This window comes from Schistocerca cancellata, chromosome 3 (genome assembly GCF_023864275.1).
Source record: "Schistocerca cancellata isolate TAMUIC-IGC-003103 chromosome 3, iqSchCanc2.1, whole genome shotgun sequence".
Lineage (NCBI taxonomy): Eukaryota > Metazoa > Arthropoda > Insecta > Orthoptera > Acrididae > Schistocerca > Schistocerca cancellata.
This window is the reverse complement of record NC_064628.1, coordinates 372,318,508-372,339,929: the sequence shown is the minus strand read 5'-3', so window position 1 is coordinate 372,339,929 and position 21,422 is coordinate 372,318,508. Positions and strand designations below refer to the sequence as shown.

General features: G+C 43.2%; 1 protein-coding gene across 1 annotated transcript in view; it reads right to left on the bottom strand.

The window, feature by feature from the left end:
- LOC126175055 (delta-sarcoglycan) overlaps positions 1-21,422 on the bottom strand; it is a 505,275-nt gene that overhangs the window by 91,512 nt on the left and 392,341 nt on the right. The window contains exon 5 of the mRNA XM_049921574.1: positions 12,325-12,444. Within this exon, the coding sequence (XP_049777531.1) occupies positions 12,325-12,444 (120 nt within the window). The remainder of the gene's footprint in view (positions 1-12,324; positions 12,445-21,422) is intronic.

Below are 21,422 nucleotides of genomic sequence, written 5' to 3'. Positions count from 1 at the left end.
TTGACAATAGTAGACTTATTTTAGTCAAAAATGCTCTTTTAGCCTGTTCTTGTGTGCATGTTATATCCTCCTTGCTTCGTCCGTCATGCATTATCTTCCTCCTAACGTAGAAGAATTCTTTCACTTCATATATTACGTGGTCTCCCCATTTTTTCATATGTTTGCAGCTAGTCTCATTTCTTCCTCTCCGCATTATTTTCGCCTTTGTTTGGCTTACTCTCAGTTCGTCTTCTGTATTTGGTACGCTAGTCAACGTCCTGTTCAACAGGTAGTGTGATTCTTCTATACTTGCGATTAGGAAAGCAATGCAATCGGCGACTTTTACCATTAACATCTCTTCACCCTAAATTTTAATCCTACTCGTGACCCTTTCTTCAATTTCCGTCATTGAATCTTAAGTGTACATGTTAAACTGTGGAGAAAAAGACGGTACCCTTCCCTTATGCCATATTTAATTCAAGCGAAACTCTCTTGGTTATCCTTTCTCATCGGTTTATCTTGGTTCTTGTGCGTAATATACACTATCTTTATCTGTACACCTATTTTACCGATAAACTCGAACATCTGGCAGCAATTTTACATGTGTATGTTTTTTCTACGCCTACAGATTCTACGGCCATCTATTGATTAGTACTTCTACATCTACCTACACATGATTAATCTGCAATCCACATTTAAGAAGTATGCAAAAGAGGGTCCATATAACTACTTTGAGACTAGGCTATTTGTCGATGGCTCCACGTGGGAGAAACGAACACCTGAAACTTTCCAAACGTACTCTAATTTCTATTACTCTGTTTACGACGATTATTTCTCCATTTGCACGTATTTTAAAATTCAATGGTTGCTACCCCAATACATTTATCATATCCATGACCCTCTCCCCTGTTTCGTAATAATGTCCTGTTTGAATTATTTCGATATCCTCCACAATGGTATCTGGTGAGCATTCTATATTGCGCAGAAATACCGGGTGATCAAAATGTCAGTATAAATTTTAAAACTTAATAAACCACGGAATAATGTAGATAGAGAGGTAAAAATTGACACACATGCTTGGAATGACATGGGGTTTCATTAGAACCAAAAAAATAAAAAACAAAGTTCACAAAATGTCCGACAGATGGCCCTGGCAGGAAACGTCAGTGACTGCGCGTGACAATCGTGTATAAAAGGAGCTGTAATGAGAGAGAGAATCCTACCCTTCTTCCCCTCTTGGCAGGTCCCCGGACTCGCACACGCTAAGTGAACCGTCGCGCGCCGGACATCATCGCCATCAGTGTCTCGTGTGTGCCGTCGTGTTTAGTGTTCAGTGTTCACCGTCACACTCCATCGTTCACCAGTGCCATCGGCATCTTCAGTGTTTGTGCTTCGTGTCAACAGTTTGTAGTGTGGATTGTCATCGAGTGTGAACGGGCTTCATGTTTTTTATGTTCATGTGTCAACTGTTTTTTCCCCGCCGTTTTGTTCCAACTCATGTGTCTTCTCTGTTTTATCATTATACTATCTTTGGCTGAAGAGCGGCGTATTGTGCTGCTGACAGCCTACCTGTTATCCGGGTATTAAAATCACAATAAAAAAAAAAAGACAGAGAATCAGATGCGCCAGCAGTCGCAGCATGTTGACGTTACCTGAAAGGGCGCTTTTAGTGTAGCTGTATTATCAGAATGGGGAATGTGCTAGTTCAGCGTTACGATACTATCGCCATAGGAAGGGAATTCGAACGGGTAAAGATCCGTTGACAAATGCAGCAGTGGCGAGAATAATTTCGAAGTTCGAAGCCACGGGTTGTTTAGACGATAGACCCCGTAGTGGCCGACCGAGCACAAGGCGTCATACTGCTGAGGCCGTTCAGGAAGAATCGGAGACTGTAGCGGGTTCGTCTATGAACAGGGAAGTAAGCACTCGTGCAGTCGCACGCCGCACCGGCATTCCATACACTACTGTTTGGTTGGAACTTAGGCGTACCCTCCGATGCTATCCGTACAAGATCCATCGGCATCATGAACTGTGTGAAGCGGAGGGCATTTGCGGTGTGGGTGTTTCAAAAGATGGCGGAAGACGACGATTGATTGAGTAACGTGTTGTGGACCGACGAAGCTCATTTCACGCTCCGAGAAACTGTCAACGTCCACAACTGCAGAATTTGGGCTACCGAAAATGCTAAAACTGTCGTGGAAACTCCATTGCACGACGAGAAAGTAACTGTATGGGTTGGATTTACTACATCTACCGTTATCGGGCCTTTTTTCTTCGAGGAATTGCGTGATTCTGGTTTCGTAACTGCTACCGTGACGGGTGAGAGGTACGCCGATATGTTACAGAATCGCATCATTCCCAGCCTGGCTGATAAACACCAGCTGGAACGTACGATGTTTATGCAGGATGGCGCTCCACCCCATATTGCTAGACACGTGGAAGATCTCTTGCGCGCATCATTTGGTGATGATCGTGTGCTCAGCCACCACTTTCGTCATGCATGGCCTCCCAGGTCCCCAGACCTCAGTCCAAGCGATTATTGGCTATGGGGTTACCTGAAGTGGCAAGTGTATCGTGATCGACCGACATCTCTAGGGATGCTGAAAGACAACATCCGACGCCAATACCTCACCATAACTTCGGACATGCTTTACAGTACCGTTCACAACATTATTCCTCGACTACAGCTATTGTTGAGGAATGATGGTGGACATATTGAGCATATCCTGTAAAGAACATCATATTTATTTTGTCTTACTTTGTTATGCTAATTATTGATATTCTGATCAGATGAAACGTCATCTGTCGGACATTTTTTGAACTTTTGTATTTTTTTGGTTCTAATAAAACCCCATGTCATTCCAAGCATGTGTGTCAATTTGTACCTCTCTATCTACATTATTCCGTGATTTATTAAGTTTTCAAATTTATACTGATTTTTGATAACCCGGTATTTCAGAAGATGATGGACGAGCTTACTGTAGAAAGTATCTGCCGAAAATTTTTAGCACCTTCTCAGTGTTCTGCCAATGAAACGCAGTATACGTTTCGCCTTCCCCGCAACATTTTACTTGTGACGGTTCCAGTGTAAATCGTTCGTAATTGTGATCCCTAGGTATTTAATCGAATCAAAAACGCTTGTATCATTTATAATGTAACTACAACTGAAGGGGATACTTTAGTATTTCATGTTGAGTACCTATCGATTTTTATTTCGCATCATGTAGGTGTCTTGTCTAAACCAAGATAAAACTTCCGTTTCAATCGATGACTTCCGTCATTTACTAAAGACTGTTACGTTTCTGGCAAATATTCACGAATCTAAACACACAGCTGGGACGATACTTCCTAGGCATGCAGTTTGTTTAGAAGCAGCTTGCAGAGAACTTTGTCAAAAGTCTTCGGGAGATCTAAAAGTATGGTCTCAGCTTGAGGTCCCATGTCGATAGCACTCGTTACTTCGTTCGAGTAAAGAGCTAGTGGGGTTCAGAAGTCTCATGTTTTCTCCATCCTTGCTGGTTATGTGTCAATAGATTTTTTTCTTCGAGGTATTCCATAATGTTGGAACAATATATGTTTCGAAATCCTACTAGAAATCGATGTAATACAGCGGATTAGTTCTATTTCCTTTGATGTGTGTTACTGAGAGCTATGTGATTTTTTTATTCTTTAGATACGGATCTTTTGTCGAGCGAGTGATTGTATGTGATTTCTAAAAACTGAACTAGTTCATCAAAATACTCTGAAAAGTATACAGTCTCGACTGGACGGCTTGCATTAATTTATTTACCACACTTCGAAATTACTTACGTTGATCTCTGTTCTTGATTCAAATACTCGAATACTTACTACGTCTTATTTGGTGAAGGAAATCAGAATTTACTGGTATTTTCGTCGATAACTTTACCATTGTTATTATACAGTGGCCGGCCGGTGTGACTGAGCGGTTCTAGGCTCTTCAGTCTGGAACCGCGAGACCTGTACGGTCGCAGGTTCGAATCCTGCCTCGGGCATGGATGTGTATGATGTCCTTAGGTTAGTTAGGTTTAAGTAGTTCTAAGTTCTAGGGGACTGATGACCTCAGATGTTGAGTCCCATTGTGCTCAGAGCCATTTGAGCCATATTACACAGTGAAGGCTCGATTGTGTCTTCGGTCTGGCATGCTTTACACATGACCAGCATCTCTGTAGATTTTCTGCCCAATTTTAAGACAGAGATTCGTTGTGGAAACTATGAAACGCATTTTGAAATGAATTGCATATTAAGTTTCTAACATCTGCACAGGGTCTCTAAGTTTTAAAATCGAACTTTCTTTGAAATCCGGCTTCCTTTCTCGTGGATTCTGCAAAAGCGTCCTCACTTTCATTGCATACCATTGTTGATCTGTTACGTCTGTAAATAACTTACTTTTAAACTCTCTAATTCCGTCAAAACTACTACTTGAGCCAAAAACTTCCTTTGTAAATTGCACAGTAGCAGATCTGCACCTCTGATGACTTCAGATTCCCAAAGGAAAACATCTAACAGGGCCTCAACTTTATTATCCATTCTCATTTACATTATTGTTGTCAGCAAGTTGGATAGATAAGCTAATAATCTGAATGTGCGGTAATTGCACCATTTATCTGCTTCTGATATCCTATTTTGGCTCTTTACTTTTAAGTATTTTAATTATCTCATTATAAGGGCGAGGAAAAATTTTATCAGATAACACTGATACACGATTTAGATCAACAATACATTTATTATTCGATGTAGTAAAATAAAAAGTGAGTACAGTTAATCCAGCGTTTTTCCATGCAGTACATGCCATCATTGAAATGTGGTATTGGAACGATACAAAACACCAATTGCTTTTATAGCGTTAGATGTTACACGCACAATGATCACCGACAGTCCAACTTCAGAGCATACCCTTGAAGTGTGTATTCTCACCTTTGGTTGCAGTCTCGGTAAGCCCTTCAAGTGCAATGCCATCAAGCATGGTACGGTACGTTTTAATTCAGTTTTAACTGCTGAAGACACTGGAGTCTACTGGTTAGAAACCGTTACCATTTTTAGATCAGTACTTACCAACATCACATCGACAAAGTGGAATTTAATAAGCCACTACGACTACTTTTAGAACACGAATAAATCTATCTCACTTCTTTTGAGATGTTCTGTTATCTCGCAACGTTCTGTTATCTCGTAACGTTTAGTTATCTCGCCAAGTTATATAACATACGAATTGTATTGTACTATGTTATAAACGTCACCCTTTGTTATGCTTTGAAAGTCTCGCTGTGCCTTTGCTATATCTTCTACATATGACTTCTTAAGATTTTGTATTTTACCACAATTTTAAATACGTAAATAGAAACAACATTTCCACGTCCCTAAAACGAAATTGTATTTGGTACACACCCAGTGTTAATATCACGATCAAATAAAACCAGGTGGCGCTGAGGTAATGAGATTCAAAAAATAGACACTAATATTAGGAGATGAGTTTTATTATCTGGGCAGCACAACAAGAGATGATGGCCAAAGTCGAGAGGATATAAAATTCAGACTGGTAATAGCAAGTTTCTCACATAGAGAACTTTGGTGATGTCGAACACAAATTTCAAAATTAGGAAGTCTTGTTTGAAGGTTTTTATCTGGAGTGTAGCCTTGTATGGGAAGTCGTGTAGTGATTAAAAGCTTTACATAGTATAGAGCAGCATGGAGAGAAGCATCAAACCAGTCTCAGAACAACAACACCCTCAGGAAAAATCTTGCTGCTACAATTTGGTCCCTGGTTTAATGCCTCGCAGTCGGTTTTCAAAAGTGAATATCTAAGATTTTTTAACAAGTACTGGTAAGAGAAAACGATGAGATGACAGTAGAATTAAAGTCGGAAGAAAGTTTACACAAAGCTGTTGTGTTTTTGTTCTTCTCTGTTTAATATATATTTAGCTGTTTTAATCAAAAACTTCTTCCAACAAAAGGAGTGATAAGACATTAAGAGAGAGGATAATTAAATGTATGAGACTTGCTGATGACATGGCATCACTAAGTTCAAATGGAAACGAAACTAACAATGTGTTAAAGTAACTCAGCACGAGTTGTGATCGCTGCGGAATGAAGATAACAGTGAAGAAGACAAATTGATAATTTCAAGCAAACAGGATACAAAGGATCCTGTAACATCTCATCACACATCGTCTTAAAAGCAAAGGTAGCTACGGAAAAACTGTTTTACAGAAGGGGAGTATTACTTTGGTCGAGTAAATAAATGATTAAAAAAAGCTTAGAGAAGTAATTTGTGAGGAGTGTTGCTGAGTATGTTGCAGAAGCATGGGATCTATGATGAAGAGGGGCGAAAGGCTTAGAGGCTTATGAGACGTGGATTTGGAGAATAATTGAGGATGTGAATGGAAAAATTAAAAAAAGACTTAGAATGTGCTACATAAGAAAGATGAGAAAAGATTAATACCGGAAAGAATTAAATGGAGCAAAAGAAATTAATTAGCATACTGGATGAGAAAAGCCTAGATGATATAGCGTGCACTAAAAAGAATTGTGAGTGGGAGTAGAACTAGAGGAAGAAGATGATATCAATTAACTGCTGACATCAAGGTAACTCAGTTATAGAAGGAAAGATATAAGACCGGAAGGAACGGAGAATGCTAAACTCGCAATGATGAACATGTCTAGATAGCAAAACACATTATCATCATCATTATAGTATTAAAGCGTCTGTTTTCGGGTATAAATTACTGCTAACTAATTATTACTGTGTTATAAAATTTAATATTAAGCATTTCTGAAACAGCATCATTAGCCGTCACTTTGTAGCGAATTTCATTTGCGTCCTAATTAGGTAGTAAATTGCTACAGAGAGCAAAGTGTCTTCCTGGCAGAATGCGGCTGTTTATCTACCGCACTTCGGTACGGCAAGATGAGCTGCGCGCGCAGCTGTCAGAAGAACGACCTCTGGCGGTGCTGCGACGCGTGTCAAACGGCCGTGAAAACGCCGACCCGTGGCTGTAAGCGTAGGGGCAACCTGTGGAATGCGGCGGCGGCGGCGGCGGCAGCGGCAGCGGCGGTGGCGCCTGGCAGGGCAACCTCACATCGTGCACGACTGTCAGCCGGGTCGTTAGCCGTGACGGCGGCAGGGGCAGCGCACGTCACTGCGGTAACCCCTTGCCGTTTATTACCTGGCTGACCGCCGATCGATAGCGTCATACCACTCACTCTACCGAAGGCGCGAATATTGTGGAACGATCAAAATCAATAAACACATTTTGCTCACACACATTTGATTCATGTCAGTATTTCTTTCTCTGCAAAATGTGCAAAAAAATGAGGGAAGGAGGATTAGAGTTCAACATTCTGACGACAGCGCGATCATTAAAGACGGATCACAAGATCATATTACGAAAGAATGGGGAACTATATTAGCCGTGCGCTTTTCAAAGGAACCCTCTCTACATTTGCCTGCAATGATGTAAGGAAATCGCGGAAAACCCTAATGTGACTGGCCAGACAGTGATTTGAATCGTCATCCTCCGGAAAGCGAGTACTGTGATGTAAGTACTGCACCACTCCTCTCGGTGAAAACCATATAGGATGTTCTAGCAGTTGCTATTAAGGCTTTCTATGGGTTTTAAAGGAGGTAGATAAATTTCTGATAAGGAAACCAGGTCCGTAAATGTACCATTCGGATATAAAATAAGTTTCGGGATCGGATCACGTTCAAACCTCCTGCAGCTCTCACATTAAGCTAATGACAGAGCTTCACAACGTATTTATCGAGAGTGTTTTCCGGATCGCCTAGTTCCATCACAAAAATCTATATTCGTTTGACTACAAAAACGGCTACGAGAAACTGGTACTCCTGCAAGTAGGAAGATTGCCAGAAGTTTGGATACATTTGCTGATAAGCTGAATCTGCGAGAGTACTCGTACCTGTTTGCCCTTGCTGTCTCCGGGATTGTGTCGATGATAACTTACCGAAAATGTGATGGTATATCTCAACACACATTGGTTTTACAAACCAGCATGAATACTCGTTCAGTTTCCACGTTCCCCAATGATATTGGAAATTCCGATGGACTGCTACGCACGCCTTCCGCCCTATTAGATCGCAGCTCTTCCAAAGTTCTTTTAAACTCCTGTCTTTAATATGGAATGTGCTGTGCGTTCCACCTTAAGTCCCTTTCTTTCTTCTGTCACGACGTCAGTTCTTCCATCTCGTAGCGGCCTTCAATGTATTCATTCCACCTGTACGCTACTTTCTCCGCGATTAACAATGAAATTTCTTTTGTGTACTTAATGTTGTCGCTTTTACTTTTAATTTCACTGGAGTTAATTTTTACTCTTGTGCAATCTACATCAGTCGTTCGGCTGACCATTAATTAGTTGCTTACTTTATATTTTTCTTGCAGTATTGAGGTACAAGGGGTGGACAAAAATACGAAACAGCGCGAGAAACGTATTCTTGAATGTAAATGGAGATGTTAGCCGAGTCTGCAGGATACGCTGTTGTATTTGACCACGAACGGCACCTTTGCAGTGTCCCCAGTACATTGGAAGTGTTGCTGTTCTGTGTAGCTGAGAATGCATTATATCTGAGCTGTACATATTTGCACATGGGCAAATTCTTGGTGCTCTTATGGTGTGGGTGCTTCTGTAACCAAGATAGCCAAAGAGTTTGGTGTTTCAAGAGGCACCAGATCGAAGATTTATACCTGATACAGGGAAAGCGGAAAAAAATATCTACTGAGACACTAAGCGGGCCAAATTGCGTGTTGTGTTGTCGTGACGGACGGTCACTGAAGAGGATTGTGACGAAAAATAAGAAAACGATAACTGAAGTCGTTGCGCAACTAAATATCACACTATCGAAGCCTTTCACCACTAAAACGATACGAAGGGAGCTGCATAAGCAGCGAATTGCTGCGTGAGCACTCATCGTTGATGGAAATGCCCGTAGCACGGAAAGACGTGGTGCCGAAGCCATAAAATCTGGACTGTGGAGCAATGGAAGAAATGTATTTGGTCGCATGAATTTTATTTCGTGCTGTTTCGAACTTCTGACCAAGTTTACACCTCAAAATTGAAACATGACTGAGGTTCGGTGGATCTCATGACACCTCTCCATCATCGGATTACTGTCAAGGATTATCTGACCATTTTTGGTGATCGTGTCCAACTCATGGTACAATGTTTGTTCCAAGACGACAGGGCTACAGTTCACACAGCTCGTGTCGTACAGGACTGGTTTTTCTAAGCACGAGGATGAGTTGCTGTATCTCCCCTGTCCACCACAGACACCAGATGTCAACATTATGAAGCGTTGTGATCTACTTTGGAGAGAAGGGTGCGTGATCGATATCTATCTCTATCATCGTCACCTGGATTCACCAAAGTTTTGTGAGGATGGTGGTGTAAGTTCCCTTGAAAACCATGTGGGACCTGAATTTATCCACTGACAGACCCTCTTGTATAAAGTGTGCGTTATGTAGTACACACAGCTGCCACTTATGGCAACAGCAATGAACTTATCTCACGAAGGCGTCCAGTCGAACTGAGCTTGAATGACATGTACAGCTACATCTTTCGTGTTGCTTCAAATCTGTACCAGAATCCGTCAACTCTACTGACTGACGAATAGGATCATGCCAGAGTCCTGTTGACACATGAGCAGATTTTTCAGTAGGTGAGATATCTAGAGAAAGTGCTTGCCAGAACAACACTAGAACACCTTCTGGATTGGGCTTTGTCTGGACAATGCGGGAATCGCGCGGCTTTATTGAAAGATAACATCGAGATCTCAGTCACTGGCCTAAGCACGTCAGAAATGAAAAGGCTGTTGTCCAAGCTACCGGCGACGCGAACTAGGTGTAACCATGTTTCTACCCAGTGGCTCGCATACACCACGCCACGTGCCGCACCCGTGTTCTGGTGACGAAAGCAATCGGGCAACTTTTAGTTCCCCTCGAAATTTCCACACAGCGAAACTCCCAGCATGATGTTGTGTGATAAGGCGGAAGTCCGCTCGAGAGATAACGTGGTGCCACTCGTTTGCATCCAATTTTGCTGATGGGCTTACCTCTGTCTACGCGTCTTCCTCTGCTGCCGCACCAAGTCGCAACAATGTTCGCCGTGCAGACAGCAAGTAGTTGCTCCAGGAATAGTCGCACTGTATGTGTCTACACGTATCTTGGTGCGAACAATTTCTTTTCAGGACTCAAGCTACGTGGTGAAGCTGTACAATCGGACTTGTCTGAGAGAATGACGTACCCTTACTCTCGGGCGCTAATCGCAACAGGTAGTTGAGGAGATCGTACCAGGCGTTGATCACGGCTCTTTTGAATACAAATATGCAATATTCACGTGACAGCCATGGAATACAAATCACCGCGAACAGCAGCATCATGGGACGATAAGCCACACACACAGTAGGCGGCGTTCGTTGCCACTGTCTAATCCCGACACGTGCTGCTAGACGCTTCTCTTTCTTCCACAAATGACTAACAGTAAAATGAGATTTATTTATTACCTAGTATTCAGACTTCAGACGTGTTCAAGTATTGTAATTAGATCTCATTCGTGGTACACTATTTGGAATGAAAGACAAGGGAGGTTGGTTAAAACGGGGAGCTTTATGGCAAAGATTATTTTGAGACCAGTAGATATACCTTACGAAGTACCTCAATAGTGACAATACGACGTATAGAACAGTACAGAAGACATTACACAAAACAGGTGTGGATCCATTTACTGTTACATGACCTACAATATTCTGGTCCTCGTGTTGTCACTGTTGAGTTATTTACTAAGATCTATTTATTTGTGTATAAATCATTTCTGTCTATGACTGGAAGCATATGTAAACAAACAAACCTCATTCATCATAAAATTTTAACAGAAATGCAAAAACGTTAGCCGGCGGAAGTGGCCGAGCGGTTCTAGGCGCTACAGTCTGGAACCGCGCGACCGCTACGATCGCAGGTTCGAATCCTGCCTCGGGCATGGATGTTTGGGATGTCCTTAGGTTAGTTAGGTTTAAGTAGTTCTAAGTTCTAGGGGACTGATGACCACAGCAGTTAAGTCCCATAGTGCTCAGAGCCATTTGAACCATTTGAGCAAAAAACGTTAACTGAAAACAGGTAAATGAGGTCGGTGAGTCGAACAACCTAATACGTCAGATAGCCAGATATCGATACGTAAGCAACGTAAGCATCGCATATTACAACTAGTATGGACTGTCTAATTAGGACGAAAGGTAAATCCCTGAATTCTCCCCCTAATAAGAGGTGAAAGGAAAGCGTGGTTCTCAGTTCATTTACGGAAGCAGCGGCCTAATATCTCCTTCGAAAAACAGCAGCAAGAGCTTCTCAAAGGCTGGCTAAACAAGCAGGAGGAGGACGATCCTCTTATTTTGAAGTGAGCATCTGATCCTACAGACAGGGAAAAGTGTCGGACGGAACAGAGAATGGGGAAACATTATATTGAAATGCCTGATCAGTATTCTCTGGTATCAGCATAGATGTATGAAATAATAACTTTACTGGGATTGAAATAGTATTATTTCAGATCTCTGTATGTGAACAAGTAAAAAGAAGAAGCTGGCTACTGATTATTGAATGGAATTCAAATGCATTGGAAATGAACTAAGTATAGAAAAAAGTAAGTAAACAAGTACAGGTACTCGAAGTACACGTTCGAGTTACGTAAGTGAAGATGTCTAATCAAAGGGAAAAGAAAAGAAGAGATAAATATTCAATGAAAATTTTGCGGGCGCGTGACAGTGCAAACACATCGCTATATTGATAAATGTTTCGCCCACTGTACTCGGTACAGCGCCACGCTGATGAAGCCATTTGATAAGATGGTCCAAACGTCATTAAATAAATCAACGTGATGACTTACCCCATAAAATTTTATTGAAGATGATTGTGGCTGTAGATATCCTACGTTCGAAAGATTTAGCGAAACAAGGGAAGAAACTGGGACACTGATGTGGAAAGGGGCAAACTGACTTAGAGCGCGAACAAACTGGAAGACAATCTAGAAACCTGCTCTGTGAGAGAAAGAGAAGATCACACATGCATATGCACATTCACACAGAGGCAGAGAGAAAGAGACAGAGAGAAAGAGACAGAGAGAGAGAGAGAATCTTATTATGAGTGATAGATTCAAGATGAGAAGCAGCGGAACGGCTGTTAGTGCAAGAAACGAAACTTACTGACGAAATGGTAGAGGAGGTGGAGATTAAGGTTGCCAGTAGTAACGTTATATGACAGAAGGTTCTGTGAAAGAGGTGATACCGTGCGTAGTGTTCACATGTTTTAGAAATGCATCATTACTCACCGGAGACCCTGAGCGAGTCGGCGCCCACCACTACCTCGTGCCGGTCGGCGTGGAAGAGCAGCTGTCCCTTGGGGTCGGTCACGCGGAACGACTGGGAGGCCACGTCGAGGCGTTCACCGTCTGGAACAGGATGGCAAAGTCACAGGGCGGCCGTGAAAGACAGAGGCAGCAGGCCTCTTCAGGAAAGAACTGACTGTGGGTAATCTTAAACACGTAGCTGTAGGCAAAAGTTGTAACATAACACACCAATAAACTTCTAAGTCTTATAAAGACGTCATGAAGAGATTGAGGATAGGAATCAATGTGTGGAAATGTCATCTGATTAAGCTACAGAGCGCCGAATTGTCTTCGGCATGAAAAATGTTCGTACACTGACGAACCAAAAATGATACTTATTGCATTACGTTGGATGGAGTCAAACGCATTATTAGCTACCGCAACAGTACCGTAGAGTATTTCAACTCAATTTGCCTATAGAGGGAGGGGCCTAGCAAGAGACGTTGGTCTCCATAATTTATACGCTTTTTAAGAAAGTTGGATGACTTTCCCGTGCACAGATTTATGTTTTCGTTTTGCTCCTCAAGACAACCTCTCAGAGTTTCACGTATTTTCTTCTTGAACTACTGGCCATAAAAATTGCTACGCCATGAAGATGACGTGCTACAAAAGCTAAAGTTAACCGACAGGAAGAAGATGCTGTGATATGCAACTGAACAGATTTTCAGATTATTCACACAAGGTTGGCGCCGGTGGGGACACCTACAACGTGCTGATACGAGGAAAGTTTCCAACCGATTTCTCACACACAAACAGCAGTTGACCGGCGTTGCCTGGTGAAACGTTGTTGTGATGCATCGTGGAAGGAGGAGAAATGCGTACCATCACGTTTCCGACATTGATAAAGGTCGGATTGTAGCCTATCGCGATTGCGGTTTATCGTATCTGACAGAATTACTATGTCATCGGCAAACATCTACGTTTTTCATTTATTTTCCCTTTTCTTTAAACCCTTCTCCAAAATTTTTTTGGTTTTTTTTAATGCTTGCTCAGTGTACAGACTGAAGTACTTCGGGGATAGGCTGAAACTTTTCTCACTCCTTTCTCAACCACTACTTCCCTTTCATGCTCTTATCCACTACTCTAAGTACTGTCCGGTATCTGTACAAATTGTAAATAGCCTTACAGTTCCTGTATTTTAGTCCTGCTACCTTCAAAATTCCAAAGGGCATATTTCAGTCAACATAGTCATAAACTTTCTCTAAGGCTAAAAATTCTACAAACGTAGGGTTTCATTTCTTTAACCTGTATTCTAACATAAATCGTAGGGTCAGTACTGCCTCGCGTGTTTCTATGTTTCTGATCTTCACCCATGTCGGCTTCTACCTTTTTTCAATTCCTCTGTAAGTAACTCGTGTCATTATTTTTCAACCATGACTTATGAAACCGTTATTTCAGTAATAGTCACACTTGTCGGCACCTAATGTCCTTGGAATTGCAGTTATTACATTCTTCTTGAAGTCTGATGGTATTTTCCCTGTCTCATACATCTCGTCGACGATGTGAAATAGTTTCATCATAGATGTCTCTCCCAGTGGACAAGAACACTACTGCAATGGAGTGACCTGCCCGTAGTCTCAAACTGAACCCAATGGAACATCTTTGCACTCAGTTAGAACGTCGACTTTACTTCAGACCATAGCGTCTTAGTTTCTTTGTTCTCAGATCTTCAGGAAGAATGGGCTGCCATTCCTCCACAGACATTAGAAAACATCATTGAAAGTGTTCACAGCATAGTTCATCCGTCGAAAAGGCGATGGGCGGACACAAACCATATTTATGTCCACTAATAAGTGTCCGAACACTTTTGATCAAATAGTGTATTTAAGGCGTCATCAAAACATCACAGCCTTTGTGACAAATAGATCCCCTTTGCCGTATCTATGACTAATATTGCCAGCACTAGATCACTGTACCTTGGTTCATAAGACTGTGTAGCTGTGAATTTCCACCGCTTCTTTAATTACACTGCCCTAGTACGAGAATGTCAACGACTGAAATTTGGTATTTTTGTAGTCATTATAAGCACAGGACCACCTCAAACAGAGATTGTCCTACACAGAACCTAGAAAAGCTCAGAATTTCCTTTGTGGACGGAAGACACATTTGACTTTGTTTCTTCAATAATCTTCCCATTTCGATGTATGACAAGAGGGTGATTCCACTTTGTTCTTGACTTTCTTCTAGATTCTCACACTTTATAACACGCACTGGGCGTAAGGCACTGCGAATCTCCCATTTGGAATATTAATGTTTAGAGATTCAGCGTGGAGACGGCGTAGTTCGTCGTATAAGGCGTATAAATCCGATATGATCTGTGTTCTGTGATCCACCGTCCAAAGCATTCCAGTTTGTTGCCAAGGACGGTGACAGATTATGGTCTGTAGGTCTGTGTGTGTCGATTTACAGTAGCCAGAGTGACCCATGGTGCCATCCTTTTATTTCCGCACCAACACCTCCAGGAACGATAGTTCGCCGTTTTTCGCCTTTTCCATGGTAAAACTGGCGTTCGAATGTAAATACACTACTGGGCATTAAAATTTCTACACCAAGAAGATATGCAGATGATAAACGGGTATTCATTGGACAAATATATTACACTAGAACTGACATGTGATTACATTTTCACGCAATTTGGGTGCATAGATCCTGAGAAATCAGTACCCAGATCAACCACCTCTGGCCGTAATAACGGCCTTGTTACGCCTGGGCACAACGTCAGACACAGCTTGGATGGCGTGTACAGGTACAGCTGCCCATGCAGCCTCAACAAGTTCATTAAGAGCAGTGACTGGTGTATTGTGACGAGCCAGTTGCTCGGCCACCATTGACCAGACGTTTTCAATTGGTGAGAGATCTGGAGAATATGCTGGCCAGGGCAGCAGTCGACATTTACTGCATCCAGAAAGGCAAAATGCGGTCGTGCATTATCCTGCTGAAATGTAGGGTTTCACAGGCATCGAATGAAGGATAGAGCCACGGGTCGCAACAAATCTGATATGTAACGTCCACTGTTCAAAGTGTCGTCAATGCGAACAAAAGGTGACCGAGACGTGTAACCAATGGACGCCATACCATCACACCGGGTGATTCGCCAGTATGACGATGACAGATACACGCTTCCAATGTCCGTTCACCGCGATGTCGCCAAACACGGATGCGACCATCATGATGCTGTAAACAGAACCTGGATTCATCGGAAAAAAATGACGTTTTGCCATTCGTGCACGCAGGTTCGTCGTTGAGTACACCATCGCAGGTGCTCCTGTCTGTGATGCAGCGTCAAGGGTAACTGCAACCGTGGTCTCGGAGCTGATAGTCCATGCTGCTGCAGACGTCGTCGAACTGTTCGAGTAAATGGTTGTTGTCTCGCAAACGTCCCCATCTGTTGACTCAGGGATCGTGACTTGGCCGCACGATCCGTTACAGCCATGCGGATAAGATGCCTGTCATCGCGACTGCTAGTGATACGAGGCCGTTGGGATCCAGCACGGCGTTCCGTCTTACCCTCCTGAACCCACCGATTCCATATGCTCCTAACAGTCATTGGATCTTGAGCAACGCGAACAGCAATTTCGCGAGACGATCAACCGCAATCGCGGTAGGCTACAATCCGACCTTTATCAAAGTCGGAAACGTGATGGTACGCATTTCTCCTCCTTACACGAGGCATCACCACAAAATTTCACCAGGCAACGCCGGTCAACTGTTGTTTGTGTATGAGAAATCGGTTGGTAACGTTCCTCATCTCAGCACGTTGTAGGCGTTGCCACCGGCGCCAACCTTGTGTGAATGCTCTGAAAAGCTAAGAATTTGCATATCACAACACCTTCTTCCTGTCGGTTAAATTTCGCGTCTGTAGCACGTCATCTTCGTAGTTTATCAATTTTAATGGCCAGTAGTGTAATTCAGATGTTGTAGAAACAAATCCTGCGATGCACTACCGTGGGACCACATGGCAGAGGTGTCATCTATAAATCGCCGACTAGAGTGGTCTGTCCTAGCAATGTTCCATAAATAGATTAGCCCAAATGGATGACAAGAGACTGCTTGTTGTGACACGCTCAGTCTATTGAAAGTTTTGATCACTGAATAAAAAACAAGTCGAGCTGACCACGTGCTAGCACACGTCTACGAGTTCCTCTTCCAACTTGTCGCCAGGTTTCCACCAAATGTAAACGCCATATCCGCAACTCAGAAGACATAGTTGAATGGCTCAAGAACTTATGGCTTGCAACATCATATGTAATAGTGAGTTCTGACGTGGTCTCAATTTTTACTGGAGTACCATTGCAGGGATACTTGGGGCTCACTGACAAGTGCCCGATCATTGCCTCAGTACGAGACACACAATATGGACTAAAAAAGTACTAGCATTCAGTCGTCGTTCTCTTCGTACTGGGACAGTGTAATTACAATAGCGGCAGTCAGATTTTCCTGTAAGTCTTGCTTCCACTATGAAACGCAACGACAGAACTGCCTCTGTTGCATTTAGCTCTGCTAAAGCCAAACTGATTGTCAAATAAGAGATTATGTTTCCTTTTTCAGTAATTTGTATATTAATTCTGCGCAAGTACTTGAATTAATGTGCTGGTAAGCCGTTTGTGCGATATTTCTTGCACTTACCAAACCTTACCGTGTTGTGAAGTCATCAGATGATCAAACCAGTTGCAAAATGATTTAGAAGAAATAACTGTATGGCGTGAAACGTGGGAATTGACTCTAAATAGGAAAATAGTGACGTCACTCACACGAAAACTAAACAGAATCCCCTAAATTTCGGTTACATGACATACCACACAAATCTAATGGCTGTGAATTCAGCTAAATGCTTACGGATTCCAATTACTCTCCTACGAATGCGAAAATATTTTGTTGGCGCCCACCTACGTCATCATAATAAAACAAGAGAAATCGAAGCTCGCACGCTTTTATACAGTGGAACGGTAGAGAAATAGTTCTAAGTTTGTTCGATGAACCCTTTGCCAGGAACTTAACAGTGAATTGCAGAGTAACCGTGTAGATGAAGACGCAGACGTTAGATTCGGGATTATGTGAATGATAATTTTCCGAAAATCTGATGTTAGGTCTCTGGACACATTGATTCTACACATTACCTTCAATAGTCGTTCGATTACCACTCCCCCAATGATTTTACAAATTCCGAAGGAATGGTATGTACGCCTTGCGCCGTATTTCATCGCAAGATTTCTCGAAGGTCTGTTAAACTCTGACTTCAATACTGGATTCGGTATGTCTCCTACATCGAGTCCCTTTAGTACTTCTGTCACTTCGTCAGTTCCTCCACCTCTTGTAGTACTCGAATATACTCTTTGCGCCTACACGGTTTCTCTCTGCGTTGAACAGTGGAATTCCTTTGGCACTCTTGATGTTGATACATTTGTTTACAACTTCCCAATATGTTCAATCAGTCGTTTAGATGACCAGTTCATTTTCTACTTTCTTGTTTTTTCCCTGGAACCATTTCACCTTGGCTTCGCAGCACTTCCTATTATGTTCCCTTCTTTCGTCGGTCAACTGAATAAATTCTTCCGTTATCCATGGTTTCTTTGCAGTTATCTTACTTCTACATATGTTTCTCTGTACAACTTCCGTGTCACGGGTTGCGCGGACCCTCACGCCGGAGGTTCGAGTCTTCCTTCGGGCATAAGTGTATGTGTTGTTCTTAGCTTAAGTTAGTTTAAGTAGTAGTGTATAAGGCTAGGGACCGATGAGGTAAGCAGTTTGGTACCTTATAAATTCACACACATTTGAATATTCGAACAACTTCCGTAACTGCCCTTTTCAGAGATTGGTACTTCAGTAACCCAAATCTGTTCACATTGATTCTTCCGAGCGATTCTCTTAAACTTCAGTCTTCTCTTTATCATTACTAAATTTTGATATGAGTCTGTGTCTTACAATGGTGAAACAAATGGAATCTTGCGCAAAATCCAGATCTTCGCCAAACATACATACACCTCTTGTGATTTTTCAACAGTGCATGTGTTTCACTAACTGTAATTTTTTGCAAAATTCATTTGGTCTTTCTCTTCCTCCGCTTTTGCTATCGAGTCTAAGTCTCGTGCAACTCTGTGTATTCTATTCCTTCCCCTGACGTACCATTGCTACCTCTCGTGGTTTTTGCTTTGACTATCCTCTGTTCAGAAGTGCCTCAGGACTGACAAATGTGAAGGAAGTAGTGGGGAAAAGCTCATGAGGGAGACTTGCACCCACAGCAACCACGCAAAGTTGCCGAACACTAGCAGCTTGAACTATATTTAAGATAGATTGCTGTTCTAAGGATGGTCCGTTACACTCTGGGATTTTATTTGTTTTTGTTTCTTACGGTTACGAGGTTAATATTCTGTCTCTAATTACTGTAGTTTTTTGCATGTTGTGTTACAATGAAGACTATCAAAAGGAAACGACGAGCTACCACAATAGTTTGGTTTATAGTTAATAGCCTTTTGTCTTATCACTGATATTTCAACCCAATGGGGCTTATTTGCGCCCCGTCAAAGGTCAAATGGAGAGCAATAATGATAACAAATGTTATTCTACACTCCTGGAAATTGAAATAAGAACACCGTGAATTCATTGTCCCAGGAAGGGGAAACTTTATTGACACATTCCTGGGGTCAGATACATCACATGATCACACTGACAGAACCACAGGCACATAGACATAGGCAACAGAGCATGCACAATGTCGGCACTAGTACAGTGTATATCCACCTTTCGCAGCAATGCAGGCTGCTATTCTCCCATGGAGACGATCGTAGAGATGCTGGATGTAGTCCTGTGGAACGGCTTGCCATGCCATTTCCACCTGGCGCCTCAGTTGGACCAGCGTTCGTGCTGGACGTGCAGACCGCGTGAGACGACGCTTCATCCAGTCCCAAACATGCTCAATGGGGGATAGATCCGGAGATCTTGCTGGCCAGGGTAGTTGACTTACACCTTCTAGAGCACGTTAGTTGGCACGGGATACATGCGGACGTGCATTGTCCTGTTGGAACAGCAAGTTCCCTTGCCGGTCTAGGAATGGTAGAACGATGGGTTCGATGACGGTTTGGATATACCGTGCACTATTCAGTGTCCCCTCGACGATCACCAGTGGAGTACGGCCAGTGTAGGAGATCGCTCCCCACACCAAGATGCCGGGTGTTGGCCCTGTGTGCCTCGGTCGTATGCAGTCCTGATTGTGGCGCTCACCTGCATGGCGCCAAACACGCATACGACCATCATTGGCACCAAGGCAGAAGCGACTCTCATCGCTGAAGACGACACGTCTCCATTCGTCCCTCCATTCACGCCTGTCGCGACACCACTGGAGGTGGGCTGCACGATGTTGGGGCGTGAGCGGAAGACGGCCTAACGGTGTGCGGGACCGTAGCCCAGCTTCATGGAGACGGTTGCGAATGGTCCTCGCCGATACCCCAGGAGCAACAGTGTCCCTAATTTGCTGGGAAGTGGCGGTGCGGTCCCCTACGGCACTACGTAGGATCCTACGGTCTTGGCGTGCATCCGCGCGTCGCTGCGGTCCGGTCCCAGGTCGACGGGCACGTGCACCTTCCGCCGACCACTGGCGACAATATCGATGTACTGTGGAGACCTCACGCCCCACGTGTTGAGCAATTCGGCGGTACGTCCACCCGGCCTCCCGCATGCCCACTATACGCCCTCGCTCAAAGTCCGTCAACTGCACATACGGTTCACGTCCACGCTGTCGCGGCATGCTACCAGTGTTAAAGACTGCGATGGAGCTCCGTATGCCACGGCAAACTGGCTGACACTGACGGCGGCGGTGCACAAATGCTGCGCAGCTAGCGCCATTCGACGGCCAACACCGCGGTTCCTGGTGTGTCCGCTGTGCCGTGCGTGTGATCATTGCTTGTACAGCCCTCTCGCAGTGTCCGGAGCAAGTATGGTGGGTCTGACACACCGGTGTCAATGTGTTCTTTTTTCCATTTCCAGGAGTGTATCTTCAGTAGAAGCTCTAGGGGAAGTCATCTCAGAAGGCTGGAAGAAAGCTGTAAGTCTTAAACTGCACATACTGAAACTGTTTTAGAAAATTCAGTAGAGAAAATTATCACGTCATTAAACAGTGACAGCGACACCTCAGGAACCTGTGACAACGACGAGAGTAATGTCACAGAGTCTTGCCACTGTCCCTACAGAAAAACGGCTAAATACTTTACCTGAATATTTTGTGTGTAGTTTAAATACCTGCATAGAAAAACTCAGTTTTTGTAAATTTTGTCCATTGGAATTACATCATCAGCGACTGAATCGAAAAGAAATTTGTCTTAGGAAATTCATATTTATCAGAGGAAACAAATATGCCTCTGCGTGAAATACGTTTGTATTGCAGTTCTTTGTTTATTAACAAGTAGCTGACTACGTGGCCTTGCCCAGGTATGTATTTATTGCAGTCTTCTATTAGTCCTTCTCCACCTTCCCCCTCTTCTCCCTCGATCTCCTTCTTTGCCCCCATCTCTCCAACTCGTCACTTTGTTCCTCTCTTCCCCCCTATTCTCTGTCCTTTCCATATCCCCCCTCCTGATCCCTCCATTGTGTCCATCTCCTTCTTCCCCTATTTTTCTATCCGTATCCTTCTCACGCCTTCTCTCTCCACGTTATCACCCCTACCCAGATAGGTGGCTGGTGGTTCTTACCCCCGCCCGAATAGGATGTTACTGGTTCTTATCCCCCCAGTATTTGTTTCCAGATCATAATTAATATCTGCACCAAATTTAGCTGAAATCGTTTCAGAGGTTTAGGATTAGCTTTTCGCCTGTGGCTTTGCATGGAGCTTAATGATTGTGACGTATGTCCTAAGCTATGTGTCGTAAAATGATACAATTTTGCAGATACAGCCAGGGGAGTATGTAGCTACTAAATGAAATGTATTCGCAGTTGCGAATTTGGGCAACCATCAGTTGTGTAATGGAATGGAGACAGTGAAAATTTGTGCCACACCAGGACTCGAACCGGGGTTTTCCGCTTATCGCGATCGGTCGGATCACGTTATGCTA